The sequence below is a fragment of the Anabrus simplex genome, chromosome 1, assembly GCF_040414725.1.
Source record: "Anabrus simplex isolate iqAnaSimp1 chromosome 1, ASM4041472v1, whole genome shotgun sequence".
Lineage (NCBI taxonomy): Eukaryota > Metazoa > Arthropoda > Insecta > Orthoptera > Tettigoniidae > Anabrus > Anabrus simplex.
In genome coordinates, this window is record NC_090265.1 from 804,130,545 (window position 1) to 804,151,033 (window position 20,489).

The window sequence follows — 20,489 nt, forward strand, 5'->3', positions numbered from 1 at the left end:
AATTATGATCACCAAATCTACAAGATGGAAATGAAATCAGAATTATAGTCCAAACATGGGGATTTGAGGAAGAAGAACAGGAATATACACGAGGTAAATGGTCAGAGGAACAGAAATTTGCACGTCCTTTAGAATGAACTACTGGGCAAGAAGGAACGCTGAAAAACTGTTTATTCTGCATGGTGACCCATTCACGAAGAGAAGAAGATAAAGAATGGGGGAGGGGGAATTAGGGAAATATTTGTTTATAGTTAGGAAGCGAGAAATCATAAGACAAATCATCTCAATATGGGGAAATCTGGCAATCTTAGTTACAATCACGAACCAATGTCTATTTAATTTTAAGCAGCAAATATAAGGTAGCAGATAAGGGCCCCTCTTTTAGAGTCAACACCTTTCAGTGCATGGCTTTAGGGCTTGTGTTCCTAACCGACAGACTTCGCTGATGCTAGTTTGAGCCGTCTGCATCCAGAAGTCTTCCAAGTAAAACTGCAACAAATTTGAGGAATAACAACTTCCAGACAACTTTGACATGGCACAAGAGAAGCAGGCTTTGCTCAACTATATCACACATTAATAAGACATCGCCACCTGGTTTTGACCTCTCTTGCAAATCTGGTCCACCCTCAATATGATATAAACAGACCATGGAAAATGCACAGACTTCCACTGCAAATGGAACAGAATCTCCACTCCTGAATGTGACTGCAGCACTCCAAGACAACCCATCCAACATATCATCACTCAATGTCCAAGGAGGAGGAATGCTGTTGATCTAAGACAATCAGCTATATCAACAACTTAAACATGAATACCATAGTACTGTACATAGTAGGAAAGCACAGTATTTACAGGTTGTATGTAAGGTTATATATTAACAGGTGCAGTATCTTTAAAGCCATACAATAAATATATAAATAAATTATTAAAATAATAAATGAATTTGGATAGGCACAATCTTATAATACATACTAGCTGTGTCTGTCTTTGATAGGGAAGAACTGCTTTTAGTGTAAATATCTTCATAATCACACAATGGTTATGTGATGAAATGCCATGGATAGAGACCGCATTAACACCTTAGTAAACTTTCCAAGGGCTTTCATGGCCTGTACGGAGATGATTTTGCTTTGCAAATTAGTTTTCTAGTCAAACAAAGCCCTATTTTGTAGATTTCAGTGAACTTTGTTCCAGTTTTCTTTTTTTTTGCTAGTTGTTTTACGTCGCACCGACACAGATAGGTCTTACGGCGACGATGGGACAGGAAAGGGCTAGGAGTGGGATGGAAGCGGCCGTGGCCTTAATTAAGGTACAGCCCCAGCATTTGCCTGGTGTGAAAATGGGAAACCACGGAAAACCATTTTCAGGGCTGCCGACAGTGGGGTTCGAACCTACTATCTCCCGAATACTGGATACTGGCCGCACTTAAGCGACTGCAGCTATCAAGCTCGGTGTTCCAGTTTTCTGACCCAGTCTTGAGCTAAATGGGTATCTCTAGAGAACTTTCTAATAAACATGTTGTGCATTTCCTAAAATTATCCATCAATATATATGATCTCTTCCACAAACTTTCATCCTGTAGTTTTGGCATACTCTGCATTTTGTTTGTTTATTACTTCATAAAGGTTTCTTCGCTGGTTGTAGTGTACCTATCACAGGAATGGTTTCTGTCAAAAACATATTTCGTAGATTAATTCTCATTTCAGAAGAATGTCCGATTTCTGTTGTGTCTTCCTGATGTCACAAAAGCAACTGGGAAAAACTCTGCAGTCTTTAACTTAGGCTGTGGCCGAACTGCACCATAAGCAACAGGAACTGATGTTGAACACCAAGCTGACAGATATAAGTGCTGTTGTAGTGAAACTCTTCTTAAAAGTAAACTGTTATAAACATGAGTCACATTACCATCCAAGTATGTACTTATCCAGTGTATGATATTTAATTCAGTTGGATTTTCTCTACGAATCTGAATGTAAGTTAAGGTTCATCAACCAGTGTAACAAATTCCAGAGCTTTAATGGAAGATTCACTTTGCAGCCTGGTATCTGCGTACATGGTTAATATTTCATTACAATAATTAATGTTATTTGTTTTTATGTTAAGGTTTTGTATGGTTTCTGGAGGCGCCGAATTGCTAGAATTTTGCACCGACACGAGGCTGACTTATTTGAGAACCTTCAAATACCACTGGACTGAGCCAGCATTAAACCTGCCAAATAGGGCTCAGAAGGTCAATGCTCTACAGCCTGAGCTACTAAAACCAGCAATATTTCATTAAATTTGTTAATGTGAATACTGCACAAATAATCCATCATCATCAGTTCATCAAGCAATTTATCATCCATTTCAATAAACAAATTGGTAGTGGACAAAACAGTGAACTCTGATAGTTCAAAAGCCAAACTTCAAGACAGCAACATGAATCAATAATATAATTACAATCAGAACTATAAAAGATAGGAATCACAATCAAGAACCCAACTTAGGTGCCAATATCCTCTTCAGGATAAAATACCTTAGTGAATAAATACATCAAAGTGCCAACCTTCCAAACTATAAGTATTAGGCATGCAATAAGAACTGCAAATTATAAGAATTACAGCCATGAACTTAACTGACATCTATAAGGCAAGGAGAATGAATACCGCAAGGCCCAAAGCTACCTGATAGCGAAGAACACTTGCTTAGTTGTTAAGTCAAAGAAGAGTAAGACGGCAGGAAAATAGCGAGATTGCAGAAATTATATAACACTATACTTGGACTTTTTCCTATCTATCAAACTTAGGAAATTTTAAATATTTTTGAGCAAAACTACAATGTAAAGTAGAGGGAAAAAGTATGCGAAGCTTGAATTTCCTAGCTTAATAATGTTATTAGCTTTACGTCCCACTAACTACTTTTTAAGGCCTTCGGAGACGCCGAGGTACCGGAATTTAGTCCTGCAGGAGTTCTTTTACATGCCAGTAAATCGAATTTCCTAGCTTGTCAGGAAGTCTAAATATCCTCAGAGAGACCCACAGCCAGACAAAAACTATAATAGATATCATAGATTACTCAATTAAGGGAATAACTCTGTTATTCCCAGGACCATGAACACCCAATCACACAAATTATGGGAAGAAGTAACATCTCAAAACCTTTGGCTGATAACGAGCAAAGTTGCCCATAATTCCTTAGAGGTCACAAGCATGTTTACAGATAACAAAAACAAGAATAATTATTTCTCCCTTACCTCGATATCGTTATCTGGAAGATTGGAGGGATATTTACGGCACTCGGCACACTCTTGATCCAGACCACTAGTTTTCAGTGCCTTTTTCACTTTTCCCAAGTCTACAGCCTTGACAACATGTGGGCAGCACGTACCTCCTTAAATTAAAGTACTTTTCTTTAGTATAATCAAAAAAAAAAAAAAAAAAAAAAAAAAAAAAAAAAAAAAAAAAAAAAAAAAAAAAAAAAAAGAAAAATTATATATATTGTCCCCACCCATAGTCAATATATTACAGGTTTTGTTAAAAGTACCAAGGGAAAGAATGGGATAACAGAGGAGGGGAAAATGGCATACTCATAAGCAGATACTTGAGTCAATATGAAGTATGGGACTAGTTTTCAATAAATTGCAAGAAGGATGAAAATGATCTATTAAAATCTGTTATAGGAAGACAGCTAGAGCAAGCATCAGCGACTTGTATGTTGATGTTCACTTGTTAGTGCTCTATCTTACTTGCTCACATGAAAATCAGTCTACAATTGTAGGTTTGGGGTTCTAAACCTTATCAATACTTGTATAGTGTTAATTATATGTATTTAAAAGTATATTATGAGTGCAGGAATAGTTTCGATCCTCTGGTGGGATTACCTGCACTCAATGTATTTTTAAAAGTAAATACATATACAAGTATTGATCAGGTGGAGAACCCCAAACCTACAATTGTGAACTGCTGAACTATCAATACGGAAATTAAATTGATAACATATGACTATAATCAGTCACTATACCAACTATTGACAAAACTTTTCATGCCCAGAACTACACCTTTCTTTGCATTAAGGTACCTTTCATTTATTTACAGAGGGAGGTGATTAGAATATTTTTTTTCAGTCCAGTGTGTGCATTTATTTCTTACCACTGGCTGAATTCTGGAAGTGATGCCATATTTAATGAATTTCAGCCAATATCAGTGGCTGCTTTTATTTATTTATTTATTCACTTCATATTACATGTGATATAGATGTTGATTCCCATAGCGAACCTGAAATATTTGTCCCGAATGAGTAAATTTACCAATATATTTGATCTGCTATTGGACATTATAAATTTTCCAGCCGACTCATTCCTCGTTGCCAGCATTTCACATGTCCTGTGAGTATGAACTTCCTATCTCTAGTCTTTCAAGGTGTTCTGGTTTTTATGAACATGTGTGTATTAATGCACCGCATGAAAAAAAACCCAGCATTATGCAAAATTCAAAGGCTTTGGAAAGGTAGAAAAATGGTCATAATAAGAAAGAATTCTGCCTGCAGGATCTGCTGGGTGGACTGAGAAGCTCAGTAGTTGCTGTTTCTGGTCCCAAACCAGGAAAAAAGAGGTTTGGCTTAAAGCCACAAAATAAACATCTTGAGGCAATAAAGGGCACGACTGTTCCACATGTTAGTGACTGTACCCCAACAGCGTCTGTTTCACATGTTAGTGGTGGCTGAATAATAATATCCTCTCCAGCTGACAACCGTAGTTGTAAATCAGAGCTTGCTTCACTTAAGGCTGATAGTGAAGATATGGAAAAGTCTTTTAGTAAAAGGATTCCACCGTCCAACCCCTTAAGGATGGAGAAGACTACATTGGATTCGGTGGGTAGTTGCCTAAAAGACAAGAATGAATTTGAATATTCAAGAATACACACATATAACCGAACACACAAACATAGAATCAAACATAAGGATATTAACTACATTTTGACGCACAATATAAACTCCCTACTGAAAACCGTAAAACTCAAGAACTTCACAGATGTATTAGATAGGCAAAATATTCTTCTGATAGGGCTCCAAGAATTGAGAAATTTAACAGAAGATCTGTTTGAATCTCAAGGTTATAGAGTGTACAATGGGAAGCCAGGCCAAAGAGTCATGAAACATTGTCCCCAATTTGGTACAGGATTGATAGTAAATTTGAAAATAATAGATTCTGTAATTGATTTTAAACCCATCTCACTGAGAACTGCAATTCTAACTTTACAAACCACAAACCAACTTTACACCATCATAAATACTCATGCCCCTACCAATGAAAATAATTTCCTAACACAAACTCTGCAAGAAGTCTATAATTTCTGGGATCTGCTTGATCAGACAATGAATAAAATAAATATGAATAACATCAAGATCCTTATAGGGAACCTTAATAACGCTCAACTGGGTAAGGAAAAGAAGTATCGAGATGTAGTAGAAAAGTGGGCTCCTTGTAAATATACTAACAGAAATGGCCAAGGACTCATAAAAATTTGCAAAACCCATGGAATAATCTCCAAATCTACATATTTTAAAAGAAAACTGCACAAACTTAAAACATGGAAACATTCTGATTGGACAAATGGGGAATGGCAGCTAGACCACGTATGTATGGACAAATTCTTTCACAAGGAAATCCACAATGTCAAAGTTCAAAGAGGAACGGACACTGGTTCAGATCATTACATAATTGAAATCAAGATTAAATTTACTCCATCAAGAAGAAAAAGACAAAATAGAGTTGGGGAGAAAAGGACATACGGCCCTCATCAGTTAATCCAGAATGCCCAGTATTGGCACAGAATAGGAACTACAAGACTAACAGACAATTTAGATGACCTAATACCAAATCTTAAACAGAATGCAGAAAATCTAGCTCCATTATATCCAAGGAAAAGACATGCCTGGTGAACCTCTGATTGTAATAGAATGCATGAAGAAACACATCAAGCTTGGTTAAAAATTCAAGCCCAAAAAACAGAGGAAAACACCACTAACCTTCTAACCTTAAAAATGTCAGAGAAGAATTAAGAGAAAATATCAAAAAGATTTAATAAACTCTATTGAGGAAAATTATTACAAAACCAATTCTAGAGACTGCTACAAAAACTTTGGTAAACAACTGCAAAAATACACCCCCCTCCCTTCCCGCATTATCGTTGAAAAATAAAGATGGAAAAACAGCGCATAAAAATGAGGAAAATGCAGCAATCTTGGCGGATGCATTTAACAAGCTCTTCAACAGTGAAGAACCTGAAAAGCTCTTATTAACTGATACACATACGCCAATAAAATGTAAACCAGAAAATATAAACCCACCTACAGCAAAGAAGTTTAAACAGTGCTTAAGGAAATGAACTACAAAGTGTGTGGAGAATACCAGGTTTTTGCAGAGATGTGGAAATACACAAGCAGTGAGACTCAGACATCCCTCCATATATTATTACAAAATATCTGGATATCAAAAAAATTTCCAGAACAATGGACAACAGCTGTAATTAATCCAATTCATAGGAAAGGTGAAATAAGTAATCCAGACAACTACAGAGGTATTTCCATCCCTGACTGCACGTATAAGATATTCTCTAGGATACTATATAATTGGATTAAAGAACAACTTGATCAATAGTTAAGTGAATACCAGCAAGGCTTGAGACCTTGGAGCTGCTGCTCTGAACAAATAATAACTTTGAAGTTAGTCATGGCATATTACAGAAAACGAAACAAGCCCCTTTCATTAATATACATAAATTTCAAGAAAGCTTACGACTCCATCTACAGAACATCATTATTAAGAATTTTAAGACATTTTGGATTTCACCCAAACCTAATCAAATTGACTGAACTTGATTGAACAATTTCCAAAATTAAGTTGAGAGGAGAATTTTCTGAACCATTCTTGGTAACAATTGTTTTAAGACAGGGTAACGGATTGTCACCTCTTCTTTTTAACTCTGCACTAGATTACGTTATGAGGGAATGGTACAAGAAAAAACTCTAAAAATATAAAAATTGGAACCCAGAAGGATAACATACTGTACATTTGAACTGTCTACGATTTGCTAATGATCTAACTCTTCTGGCCATTGATATTCAGAAAACAAAACAAATAAAATCTTCACAGGAAATAGCTCAAAATATCGGTTTGAATATTCCATTTGAAAAAACAAATTATGTTAACTTGACTTCTGCTTGCAAAAAAGGCTGGGAGACCAAGAAATAAAAATTGTAGAACAATTTAAATATAAAGGTGAAATAATCACATATAACGTAAACGAGAAACCAGCATGGCAAAATAGAATAGATAAACTGGTTACAGCACAGCATGTTATCAAGAACATATATAATAAAAAGTGTCTCTCAACAGCAACCAAACTGAAACACTACAAAACAGTTGCCCAGCCACAAATTACATATGCAAGTGAAACATTATTCAAAACAACAAACACAGTTGCAATAGATAAGAGTACTCAAGTTATAAAGGAGAATAGTGAGAAACTGTTTAAACAAAAATTATCAAGTAAACGGAGTCTGGAGACTAGCTTCCAATTAAACAGTTTATAAAGAAATAGAACCTGTGACTAGCACAATGAAAAGGAAACGAATATCATTCTTAGGGCATCTAATATGGTCACCAGAAATACAATCAGTAGACAAATAATAGAAAAAATATGGAAGAGTAAGAGTAGGAAAAATATAGATGGATCACAGAACTTAAAGAGGACATAAGTTATGTATGACAATAGGAGATTTAAAATACAAAACAAATACACTCAAGATATTGAAAGATAAACACACTAGACCACAGACGAAAATCAACAAGCAGAGAATAGGAAGAGTGATTCCAGAAGCAGAAAGAAAATTACGTTCAGAAAGGATGAAACAGTATTGGGCTGACAAAAAGAAGAAAAACCTCCATGAACCTGACCAAAGTAGTCCTATGTTGGTTAAAAAATTAAATAAATAATATTTTTATACCACATGGCAGTTCGTGAAAGGAACGTTTTCTCCTGTGAATGATTTATTGACTTGTAATGTATTACATGTTACAAATTTCATATTTGGTCCATATCAAAATGTACATCAATTTAAGATATTACTAAAATTTATTAGGATCAACCTATTCAATACAATAGAATTTACAAAGTTAGGACTTACATCCTATTAAACTAAAATTTGAAGGGACATGTTTCGCCCTTTAAAAGGGCATCAGCCTTTTTACACTCATACTCAAAGACAAAAATCAGGATCCTGACTATCATGGTAAAAAATATAAAATGAGAATATAAGATTAGAGTGAAATTATACAATGCGAGAAATTGTTATGAGTTCTTAAATAATAATTTACAATTAAAACTTCATTTAAAATGTTTGCGAAGAAAAAGTTGAAGTTGGTATGATATTACACCAGTAATTTTAAAATGATTTTATAAATTAGACAAACTAGGCCTTAACCACATAATAACAAGAAGGTCTATGGCAAAGTTGCTGTATCAAAGTTCGAGTGAAATTCGGCTAGAAGCAACTTGATTTAGCCTACATGTTGAAGAGAAGGTTAATGGAACTTAGTAGCCGCTTGAGATGACATTGAAACTTTCTTGTTGAAAAGTCATAATATTTAACTGTAGTATGGCGCTATGTAGATTATAAAGTTCTATCCAACTAATCCATTAATCTCGTTATTTACGCAGTGCGTTCGCGGTCTCCGTAATTTTGTTGAATGAGTTATAAAGAGTTCATAATTGAATGTTGCCGTATAGATCTTTGTTAACTCGTATACTGATAGTTAAATGGGAACATTCTTACTTGTTGTTGGCTGTAGTTTTGAATATAGATTGACTATTGAAGGATATATGATGAAGAATCTGTAATGAAAAGAGAATAAAAGATACGAAGTTTAGAGGAAAAGGTTAATTAGGTGAAATGATATATATTCAATTACTTACACTCTCGATTTTTGCGGTATGAACTGGTTGTCTGTATGGTCTTGGAATGAGTAAGATTTGAATGTCGTGTGTTGTATCTGTGTGGAACTGAGGGAGGGGGGTGTGATGGAGGAAAGGAAATGGGCGGAGCGTTGAGCTTGTGCGCTACTGGCTGTTGAAAATGTGGAATTGAGGAAGAGGGGTGTAATGGAGAAGAGGAGGTGGACGGAGGGTTGAGCTTACGGGCTGTTGGCTGTGGAAGATTAGCAGGGGCGGGGACGGAGGGAGTTACCTTTAAGGGGAAGTTGGGATTTTTATTGGACGTTAGTTTAAGATTTTTAAGGATTTCATTTAAATTTGGATTTAAAGATTGTAATAAATTGGGTAAAGTCTCGTATAAGGGATTTTTTATTTTGACGGGATCATTGAGATTTAGGTCTTTGTTGTAATGTTGATCCAGATATATGTAAATGTTTTCTAATTCGTTCATTAATTTTCCTTTGCCTACTATTTTGATGATTGTTAGGTCCTGTTCGATAGTTGTGAAATGATGACCTGTTTCTTTCATATGAGAGCTCATGGATGAAAATTTGTTATGTCTATTGGCATTATAGTGCTCCTGATATCTAGTAAGGAAGCTCCGGCCTGTTTACCCAATGTATGATTTTTCACATTGCGTGCATTTGAGCCTGTATATGCCTGAGTTTGAGTAAATACTATTGTTTATGTTGAGTGTATTGTGATTAAAAAACAGGTTGCAGTTGGTGTTTGTCGTCTTAAAGGCAATATTAATGTTTTGTTTTTTCAGAGGGTTTGTTGCTTGGTAGATGCCTGAATTATTGTATGTAAAAGTGGCGAATTTAGATTTTTTAGGTTTGTCAAGGATGAGGTTTGTTGCTAGTTTATATTTGTTTTTATTAATTATTTGGTTGATTATTTCTATTTTGAAACAGTTGAATTTTGCTAAACTTTTAATATAATGAATTTCTGTTTTTAGACTCTTAGGTGATAGTGGGATTTTTAAAGCTCTGTAAATTAAACTGTAAAAAGTAGCTTATTTATGGGAGTTGGGGTGTATAGATGAGTTTTTGATTGTTATTGGAGTGTGGGTGGGTTTTCTGTAAATTTGGAAATCAAATGTGTTCTTGTCGCGTGTTATAGTTAAGTCTAAAAAGTTAATGGATTTGTTGACCTCGTCCTCCTTGGTGAACTTGATATTTTGATCAAGGGTGTTTAAAAAATCTAAAATATCGTTGCTATTGTTGAGATTACTGTCGATTATTGCAAATGTGTCGTCTACGTATCTGAGCCACAGGCTGAGCCCTTTTATTTTTGAAGTTATTTTATGGTGTTCTAACGAGTCCATGTATATATCTGCCAAGATGCCTGATAAGGAATTTTGCCATTGAAAGTGAAATAGTTGTTCTTTAGTACGAAGTTTAGAATGTTGATGAATTCGTCTATTTCAAGGATGCTAAGATTGCTATGTTTGGATAGGTTGTCCTTGATAATGTTTACTGTTTGTTTTGTTGGTACATTAGAACACATGTTCGTGATATTGTAGGAGCACATGATGTGGTTAGGTAGCAAGTTAAATTTCTTTAAAAAATCGCAAAAATCAACCGAGTTTTTTAGAGGGGATTTGTTGTTAAAAGTGTAGTGTCTTTTAAGGAAATGGTGGATGTATTTTGAACTCATAACAATTTCTCACACTGTATAATTTCACTCTAATCTTATATTCTCATTTTATACTTTTTACCATGACAATCAGGATCCTGATTTTTATCTTTGAGTATGAGTGTAAAAAGGCTGATGATGCCCTTTTAAAGGGCGAAACATGTCCCTTCAAATTTGAGTTTAATAGGATGTAAGTCCTAACTTTGTAAATTCTGTTGTATTGAATAGGTTGATCCTAATAAATTTTAGTAATATCTTAAATTCTTGTAATGTATTTTCGACAATATAGAACAGCACACAGCACCTTGACCCATTCAAATATTATTTGCGAAACTTTTAGTGATACTTCTTTGTACGGGGTATTGCGGGGGGGGGGGTTAGGAGTAAGAGAGCTACCCCGGTTCCAGTAATACTGCCAACTGAAAGGAAATGCAATAGATTTAAAATACAAAACAAATACACTCCAGATATTGAAAGATAACGCACTAGATCACAGACAAAAATCAACAAACAGAGAATAGGAAGAGTGATTCCAGAAGCAGAAAGAAAATTACGTTCAGAAAGGATGAAACAGTATTGGGCTGACAAAAAGAAGAAAAACCTCCATAAACGTGACCAAAGTAGTCCTATGTTGGCTAAAATATTAAATAAATAAGAAAGTATTTTTATACCACATGGCAGTTCTTGAAAGGAACATTTTCCCCTGTGAATAACTTATGGACTTGCAATGTATTTTCGACAATATAGAATAGCACACAGCACCTTGACCCATTCAAATATTACTCACAAAACTTTTAGTGATACACTTCTTTGTAAGGGAGTACGGGGGGGGGGGGGGGTGAGGAGTAAGGAGAGAGCTAGCCGGGTTCTGGTAATACTGCCAACTGAAAGGGAATGAAATCTGAACTGAATCTATAGTATGATCGATCGATACGTGTACTGTAATATCGATATGAAGGGGATCGATGTGTGTGTTGAACGATAGAATTGTTGTGTATGTTTTGAATGTAATGGCGATAAAGGGATTGTTTATTCCGTTTAACCTCCTGAGACCCAAGATATTGTTAGTGAGCTGATTTTTGTGAAAATCATACAGTATGCTTAAAATATTGCCATAACTAACACTCTGAAGTAATTGGCATTTTGCAACCTCTCACAGTCAAGGAAAGTATGTCCATTATATTGGACATCAGGTTTATATGCCTGGATTCTGCAAATGAACTTAAAAGTTTTTCTTATCCTACTCTATTCACAAGAAAATTGCATTACACATCATTAAGTGAAATAGTATTACATTTTCAACATCTTCGAAATTTGAACATATGAATTAAGACAGTTTTCATCTGAAACTCAGTGGAATTCAGCAAAACAGTTGATTTGCACTGTGAGGCAAAAGGTATTTTTCACATGCTGCACACATGACCTTAGTCTTCTGGCGACACCCTGGATTCTTGCAGCGCATGCTATTCTTCACATCTGCCATAACAGGCAAGTTCTTCTCCCTCTTTCCTGCTGGTGTGGACCCTTCACTCTTCCTTCCTTTCTTTTTTTGTGTGTTTTCCTCCACATCTTCATATGATCTTTCATCTTCTTTGCTTAGCAGATACTCAGCTATCGCTATCTTGAAATCGTGGAACTGCATGATGGTTTTCTTTTGTTCACTTAGACTCATTCGATCAAGCCGGTATTGCACCCAGCTGTTTGCGATGGCTAAGTCAAAAGTGAAAAAATGTCCTAATTGTCCATTTTCTGCTCCTTGTACTCATTCTGTAGTAACTGATAATCCTGTTAATTAAGTCAATTCCACTCATGCTGAAATTATACTTGCTGACAATTTAAGGACGAGAAACCTGAGGGTACTTCTTTTCCTTCTTTGACCATCTTCTGGAACTGTCCCGTGGATGTACAATCAGTTTGCTTGAGGCCATCAGCACAGGTTTCTGATCATGCCACTTTACAATGCATAACTTCTTGTCCTGCCAAACAGATTGATCAATGTTCCACGTCCTAATCTGCTGAGCACCTTATCATCTGTCAAGTGAACGGATGCTGGAATTCTGGATTTCATTATGGTTCTGGTACTGTGAATCTGCTTTTCGCACATCTCCAATAGTGTCAGTGATGTGAAGTAGCGGTCAAAATATACATGTGTACCTGGCGGTAACGTTTCGCACAATTGTAGAACAGCCGAAACACCAATACCTAGTTTAGCTTTCTGCCCAGATGATTCAGGAAAAGTACCTTTGCCCTGGTAAACTTCAAAATCCAACACTAAGCCTGCAGGAGAAGCCAATACAAAATTTGTCAACCCTTTCAGGGTTTGGTTTTCCCCTTACGAATTGTGTAACTGAGCAAACTCCAGTGAATGGGATGTTCATCAATTGCGACATCAGGTTCTCATAGAAGATTAAAACAGCCTTTCAGAACTCTGTCGATAACCAGCCTAACTTTCCAGAGTTTATCAGCCTTTCTTTGCTTTGCAAAGATACTATTATCATTCACAACCTTAAGGTTATATCTTATGACAAAATACCTGTTTCTAGATATTCTATCAGCGATAGCAAAAACAAGATTAATTTTGGTCCAATACATATGTGTCTTAGGCAACACAGGCATGACATCAGGACTGAAGCTCCTATGAAAAAGTTAATTTCTTGCAGTGTCAGTTTTAGGGGCTTCCTTGTGATTTTATGATACCTCATACTAGTCAATTCACACATTTTCCCTATAAATTCATCAAAATACTGATCTATATAGTCATTAATTTTCCAGTTTTCTCTCAGTGCTGAAGTGTCTTGCAAAACTGGCTCAGGTATGTCAAGCCCTTCAAATCTGTAACAAAGGAATGCCGAGATAATACACATAGTATGGGAGAGACCAAGGTCAACAAAGAAAGAAATAAGTTGCAAACACACCAAACATTCTTAAAGAAATGCAATAAAATATACAATTATACACACCTTTCACTTTTCCTTCAGAATTGCCATCTGGTGTGTGGCCAGTTATTATCTTGCCTCACCTCACGTGAATTTATATCAGAACCCTCAACTTCGCTGTCATCACCATCATCCTTATCATCTTTGGACAAAGCAGGAGTAATATCATCTTCGTTGATTTGAAAAGCAACAGCAAAATTCTGATTTTGATAATCAGTTTCGTAATCATCATTAATGTCTACCGTACATCTGAAGTATCACCATTCACTAAAGCTTCTAGTATTTCACTTGCACCAAGGTGGTCTTTTTTCCTCTGTATGAATGAGATGATTGGGAAATCATTTAAGAAAGTATACTATGTAAATACATCATTTGTTGTAAGATTACAAATAGGGAGACTTCAAGAAGCATTAAACATTTGCAAGTTATGTCAAGACCTAAAATAGAAAGTGTCCGTTACGATGGACAGCAAAACATTACACCTGTCAGTCACTTCTTGCATTTTATAATATTTACAGAGGATAATCCAGACATTTATTTTAAATAATGAATTGATGAAACGTGAGTTTATGTACTGACAGAGTAATATTTTGAAAAATAAATTGAGGTACTCACCAGGCATGGTCAACGTATTCCGAAGGACAGCTATACTGAGCGAGATTTAACAGCAGTACATATTTCTCGCGTGCGATGCAAAACAGTGATGTCCATTAGAATGGACATTGGGTCTCAGGAGGATAAACCGCTATTTATTCAGTACATTGGTGGAGTTGGTAAAATCTGTTGGTTAAATCCGTATACTAAACCTCCAGAAGACATTAAAATGGAAAGAAACAGTACTATACCAATTTTAGATTTAAATGGAGATGTCACCAGCCTTGTCTCTAGATGGAATACATGGAAACATTCAGCCTAATTGTATAATGCCACAAGAGGAATAACAGATTCTGCTCGAAAACAGGCAATTTACCAACATTTGGGTGGAGAAGGCTTGCAAGACATATTTTATTCAATCCCTGAACACAACACTGTTTAAAGCTGTGCATGAATATAATTTAGAATTGTTAGACAAACATTTTTTACCGAAAAGCAATTCGTTATTCAAGCGGCATATTATGAAAGGATATTAATGAAATATCCGACACCTTTATATCTAGGCTGCGTCAACAACTTTGTCAAAAGTGGTTTTAAAGATACCACAACAAAAAAGAACTGGAAGACATGTTTATTTGTGACCAGTTTGTAGAGGGTTGCAAATCAGCTGAAGTTAGAAAGAGAATATTGGAAAAAATCCTCTGCCACACTAGACTGTTTGGTTGACATTGGACGGGCTCACAAAATGATAAACATGCAGACATCACATTTTAGTAAGGACGACGGTTCTGAGCAAGAGGAGTATAGTATATCGAATAGGAAGAAATATGGGACTCCACAAAGAAGTATTTCCAATAGTGGCAAAACCACTAGTGCTCCGCCGAAAACTAGTTATAATAGTTATCAAAATAGAGGAGGAAGGAAATGTTATCACTGCGGGGAAACAAATCACTCAGCAAGTGAACCCTAGTGCCTTGCGAGAAACAAAATTTGCCAGGTTTGTAATTTAAAGGCGCACTATCGGAAGTGTTGTAGAACAGAAAGACATACGTTAGAATCGCGGGAGTCAACTGTTTATGACAAAGTTTCTTACGTGGGCGACGTCAAGTATGAAGCCGGCCCTGGATGGAGTAGTGATTTAGACTATACTTTTCTTACAAATGACGGGAAAAAAAAAAAAAAAAAAAAAACCAGAGACAACGGGGTAGACCACTTGTCTATTGTCAGGGGTACCCTTCGTTTTTATTACTGACTCAGGATCTACTTGCGATGTTACTGACCACGAAACTTGGAAGAAATTTAAAAGGAAGCAGGTAACCAATATAGTAACCTTACAATATAGTTCAAAAAGACTTTTCACTTATGGTAGAACCGATCCGTTGGATATTTTAGGAGAGTTCGAGGCAGACATAACACATTCCAGTAGAAAAATTAGTACAAATGTTATAGTTATTAAGGTTGGGGACCACCTATTTTGGGACGTTCCTCGGCTACAAAACTAGGAATATTATACATTTCTCAGCAGGTTAATCAGACGGTGGTCTCTGACACATCGAAGGTGGGCAAAATAAAGAATTTTCAGCTTAAATTACCAATCGACCCGAAAGTCCCGCCAGTTATTCAACCTCTGCGGAGGGTGCCATTGGCACTGAAACAAAAAGTAGCACAAAGTATCCTTGAGCTGGAGCAAACTGACATAATTGAAAAGGTTCAAGGGCCATCAAGATGGGTTTCCCCTCTTGTACCAAATCCAAAAGGTGACAGTGTTAGATTGTGTGTTGATATGCAAATGGCAAATAAAGCGGTACTAAAGGCTACCCACCCCTTACCAACCATGGAAGACCTACACCCTGAAATTAGTGAAAGAAAGTACTTTTCAAAGTTGGATGCTAGGTCAGCTTTTCACCATGTGGAATTGCATCCTGACTCACGGGAGATTACCACATTTAGGCTTATGTAGGTTCAAGCGGCTAATGTTTGGTTTGAATCAGGGGAAACTAAAGAAATACATGATTCAAGATTAAAAAAGTTTCTGGAAGTTTTTCGCGGGCACGGTATTGAACTGAATGAGGAAAAGTGTGAATATGGTAAAACTTCAAGTTCTTGGGTCACATCATATCAGCAAATGGCTTTAGGCCTACCGAAGACAGAGTGGCGGCTCTGAAGAATTGCAGAAGACCTCAAAATGTGTTTGAGCTGAGAGGTTTTCTAGCCTACTGAACTACGTAAGTAGATTTATTCCTAACATATCAACCATGACAGAACCACTGCAACAGTTTACACATAAATCTGCATACGTTGTATGGAAACAAGTACACCAAGAGGCTTTTAAAGAAATAAAAGAGGTACTTACATCTAGCTCAGTTTTAGGATATTTCAACCCCAAGGGTGAAACGGTTGTGACGCTGGCCCAAAAGGACTTTGTGTGGTGCTGATACAATGGAACAACGAAGAAATCCCATGCATAATTTGCTATGTTAGTCGCAGCCTGTCGGACGTCTAACAAAGGTACTCTCAGACAGAGAAAGAAGCACTTGGGATTGTCTGGGCGTGTGAGCGTCTAAGGATTTTTCTGACAGGTAAGCAGTTTTGCCTGTATACGGACCATAAACCACAAGAGGTAATTTTTGGGCCTAGATCAACTCCCTGCACGAGAACTGAACGTTGGCTTTTGAGACTCCAATCTTTTGACTTCCAAGTTAAGTATGTAAAGGGGAAAAAATAACATAGCAGATCCTTTATCAAGGTTAAGTGAGAATTCAATCGGTGAAGCCAAGAAGGACAATTATCTGATGCACTTGGCTAGGTATTTGGCACCAGTTGCATTATCTTTGGAGGAAATAGATGAAGCTTCAAAAATTGATCCCACTCTAAAAAAGGTCCAGTCACATTCACAAACAGGGTGTTCGGATCGTAATGACGTTAACCTCCTTCCATTTTGGGCGATGATGTTGCAATTATGCGTCATAGACAACATATTACTGAAAGAAACCAAGTTGGTAATTCCAAAAAGTTTACAAACTAGGGTCCTGGCACATGAGGGTTATCCAGGAATTTTGGAAAAGAAAAACAGACTCAGATCTAAAGTGTGGTGGCCCGGAATGGACAAAGGAGCGGAACGGACAGTGAGAACATTTCTGGATTGTCAGATTACCAGCAAACCCGAGAAGCCTGAAAAAAATATCTCCGACAATAATTCCTAAAAAGCCTTGGGAATGAATGAATAGCTGCTGATATTTTGGGTCCTTTTCCTAATGGGTAAAACTATTGATCGTGACAGATTATTTTAGCTGTTTCATGGAAGTGACAAAACTAAGTAGTACTTTAAAAGCATAATAAAGACCCTAGATGGTATTTTTGCAAGATACGGGTATCCTGAAGTTCTTTCAACAGATAATGGCACGGACTTCGTCAGCGCAGAGACGGAAAATTACCTACAACAGTGCGAAATTCATCACCACAGAGTTAGCCCGTTACACCCACAAGCAAATGGCACAGTGGAAAGACTGATCCCAGGGATAACTCAACGACTACAGATTGCCAATGCCATGAAATTTGATTGGGAGTTAGAGATAAATGCAAGTACCTACTGATGTACCGGAACCATGAGCACCAGGCTACAGGGGTTAGTCTGGCGGAGTTATTTTTTAACAGAAAATTGAGGGATAAAATTCCTGGTCTGGCCCCATACAAAAAACACACACATTACAAGAGGTGCTGGAACGAGACCGAGACCTTATTCAAAAGTTTAAAAATGGAGAATTCGCAGACATTCAACGAGGGGCTTGAGAAAATAAATTATCGGAGAGCGACAAGGTTTTGATGCGTAACCCCAAAGTAAATTTTCAACCACATTTGGACCCACACCTTTAAATAAAGTCAAGAAGAATGGCAACGCTGTTAAAGTAGAGACTTTGGATGGTAGACAAATAACTCGCAACTCTACCTTCTTCTGGCCTTTTCATGAGCTGTTGTCTGAGGACGAGTCGGAGAGTGTGGAAGAGCAACCAGAGGAACCAGAAGAAGAAGAAAATGAACCAGAGAAGAAAGAAAAAGGGAGCCAAGAATTGGGACCGAGACAAACTCGACAGAAAAGGAAACTCCCAGGATTTTTGTCAGACTACAATAAAAAATTTAAAAAAAGGAGTGATATACTGTACTATCGATATGAAGGGGATCGATGTGTGTGTTGGACGATCGAGATAGACAGAACTGTTGTGTATGTTTTTGATGTAATGGCGACTATCAATAAAAGGATTGCTTATTCTGTTTAAATCGCTATTTATTCAGTACAATATGAATTTTCTAAACCTTTATTATCTTAAGCCAACAACTGTGTCACACACAGATAACTTTCCTCAATGCGAATCTTGTTCCTAGCATGAATTCTCAGAAATATCACTTCCACAATCATAACAACAGTACTAATACGTAAAGTGTCTAACGGTGAAGCATAATCGATTCATAGTTTGTGTTCAAAGGTTGCCAATATGAATCTTGATGATTGCCAAGGTCTACCAATTTAGCATTAGGGAGTCCAAGTATCACTAAAAGTTTCGCGAGTAATACTGACCATGATCAGGCTCGCATGAATACGGATATTTCATGTAATTCAGTGTTTCTAAACTGCTAAAACAATGGAGTTGCATATAGACATTAAAATGCTTCAGTAGTTTGCGACTGTTAGAAGTTTTCAGTGCTTTTACTCTACCGTCTTACTAGAATACACAGTTTGGTTTTAGATAAGATACCAGAAAGAAGGCACGGAAGGTCTTAAAACTCGCAAAAAATTGGGACAACTTGAGAAGGCAACTAATTAGGGGGCAAGACAGCTCTTTTAGGAACCAGAAATGAAAATCTTTCCTATTAACAAAGTGATGATTGGTTTCCTCCAATCATTTGTATGGCTAGAAAATTATTTTTGTGGAAAACTAGTGCACTGTTTGAGATTATACTCTACTTTTCATTTTATACAAATACAATTATTTTTGCAAGAAGGAAACATTCATTTTATTTACTCTTTTCTTACAAAAGGCACCCCTTTGTTTCTTTAAGACATTTTTCCATATTATGAGAATATCTTATTTTAATTTATTATAACTCACCTATCATTTTTTTGATTGTGAATAATATTCTTCATTTACATGTCTTTTAAATGTAATCATTGTCTCTTATGTCTTATTTTTATACATTGTCATATCCCATTTAACTTCCCATTTCCCATAATTATATCAAGAAAAAAAAAAGCATGGCATGGTGTTTTAGTAAAAGAGTATGTCTTTAAATGAAATACAAATCGCTTTACTAAGTTCTTAGTGAATTTCCTGTGTCAAAATTTGATATCTGTGCATATTTTAGTGCAAAATACATCACTTCCTCTTTTGACAGTGCTTGCAAAGTTATTAATGTAGAGTAATTTAATAGATCCTATACTGACGAAGGTAATGGTCATTCTTTCTTACAATTATCGGGCGTGATGCCATTCAACAATAAGGTCATGGTTGAACCAGCCTTTGCGCAAAAGAATTTCAAAGAAATAGAAGAATTTGACCCTCAATGAATTGGTATACTAAACCGTATGTTTCCTCCCTTCATTCACATCTCAAGCGCATATTCAAGTTCGAGTATAGTGAGCGTGTGGGCAGGTGGGGAAACAAGTACCTTCCCTTCTGCACATGTTTGGTTTATATCCCCCATCATTCGCTCTCTCCACATCCCCTCGCACTCCAGGTGTGAGAATGTGTTATGTGTCTAACGGATGTGACCAATGAAAGAGAATGTGTAACCATGTACTGGGTAGTTCTGAGGGCTGTACTGATTTCTTGCCTGAAATGAATATTTCTGGCCACGAGATTTAAATTAATTCTAGTGTACAAGAGGGTCACCACCTTATGGTAGTAGTATATTCATGTTGGTACCAACAATTTAATGCAAGAAGGTACAGGTACAGGTAGGGATGTGAGAGATCTGGTTAATGCAGCATGAGAGAAGTCTAAGGAAGCTGACATTGTTATCAGTGGAATACTGTGTAGGAGAGATACTGACTGGTAAGGAATCAGAAATTTAAGAGAGACTACGGAATGGGTAGGCCTATGTGCGAAACTGGGAGTAAGATTTGCAGATCTTAATGGGTGGGTAGGAGATAGGGATATGCGTTCAGATGGCCTTCACCTGAACCTCAGTGGTACATATAAGTTAAAGAGATTTGTTTAGAGGGTTATAGGAAGGTACATTCAAGGAAATGGGGCGGACCAGGGAACGGTGATAATAGTATAGGGATCTGGAAGTCAATTTAGGATGACATTAAAATGTTAGTTTTAAACTGCAGAAGTATTGTTAAGAAAAGAAT

General features: G+C 36.6%; 1 protein-coding gene across 2 annotated transcripts in view; it reads right to left on the bottom strand.

Moving 5' to 3' along the window:
* Positions 1-20,489, bottom strand: part of Usp16-45 (ubiquitin specific protease 16/45) — a 168,392-nt gene that overhangs the window by 143,303 nt on the left and 4,600 nt on the right. For both annotated transcript variants that reach the window (XM_067136327.2, XM_067136326.2), the window contains exon 3: positions 3,233-3,369. In XM_067136327.2, coding sequence (XP_066992428.2) covers positions 3,233-3,369 — 137 coding nt within the window. The remainder of the gene's footprint in view (positions 1-3,232; positions 3,370-20,489) is intronic.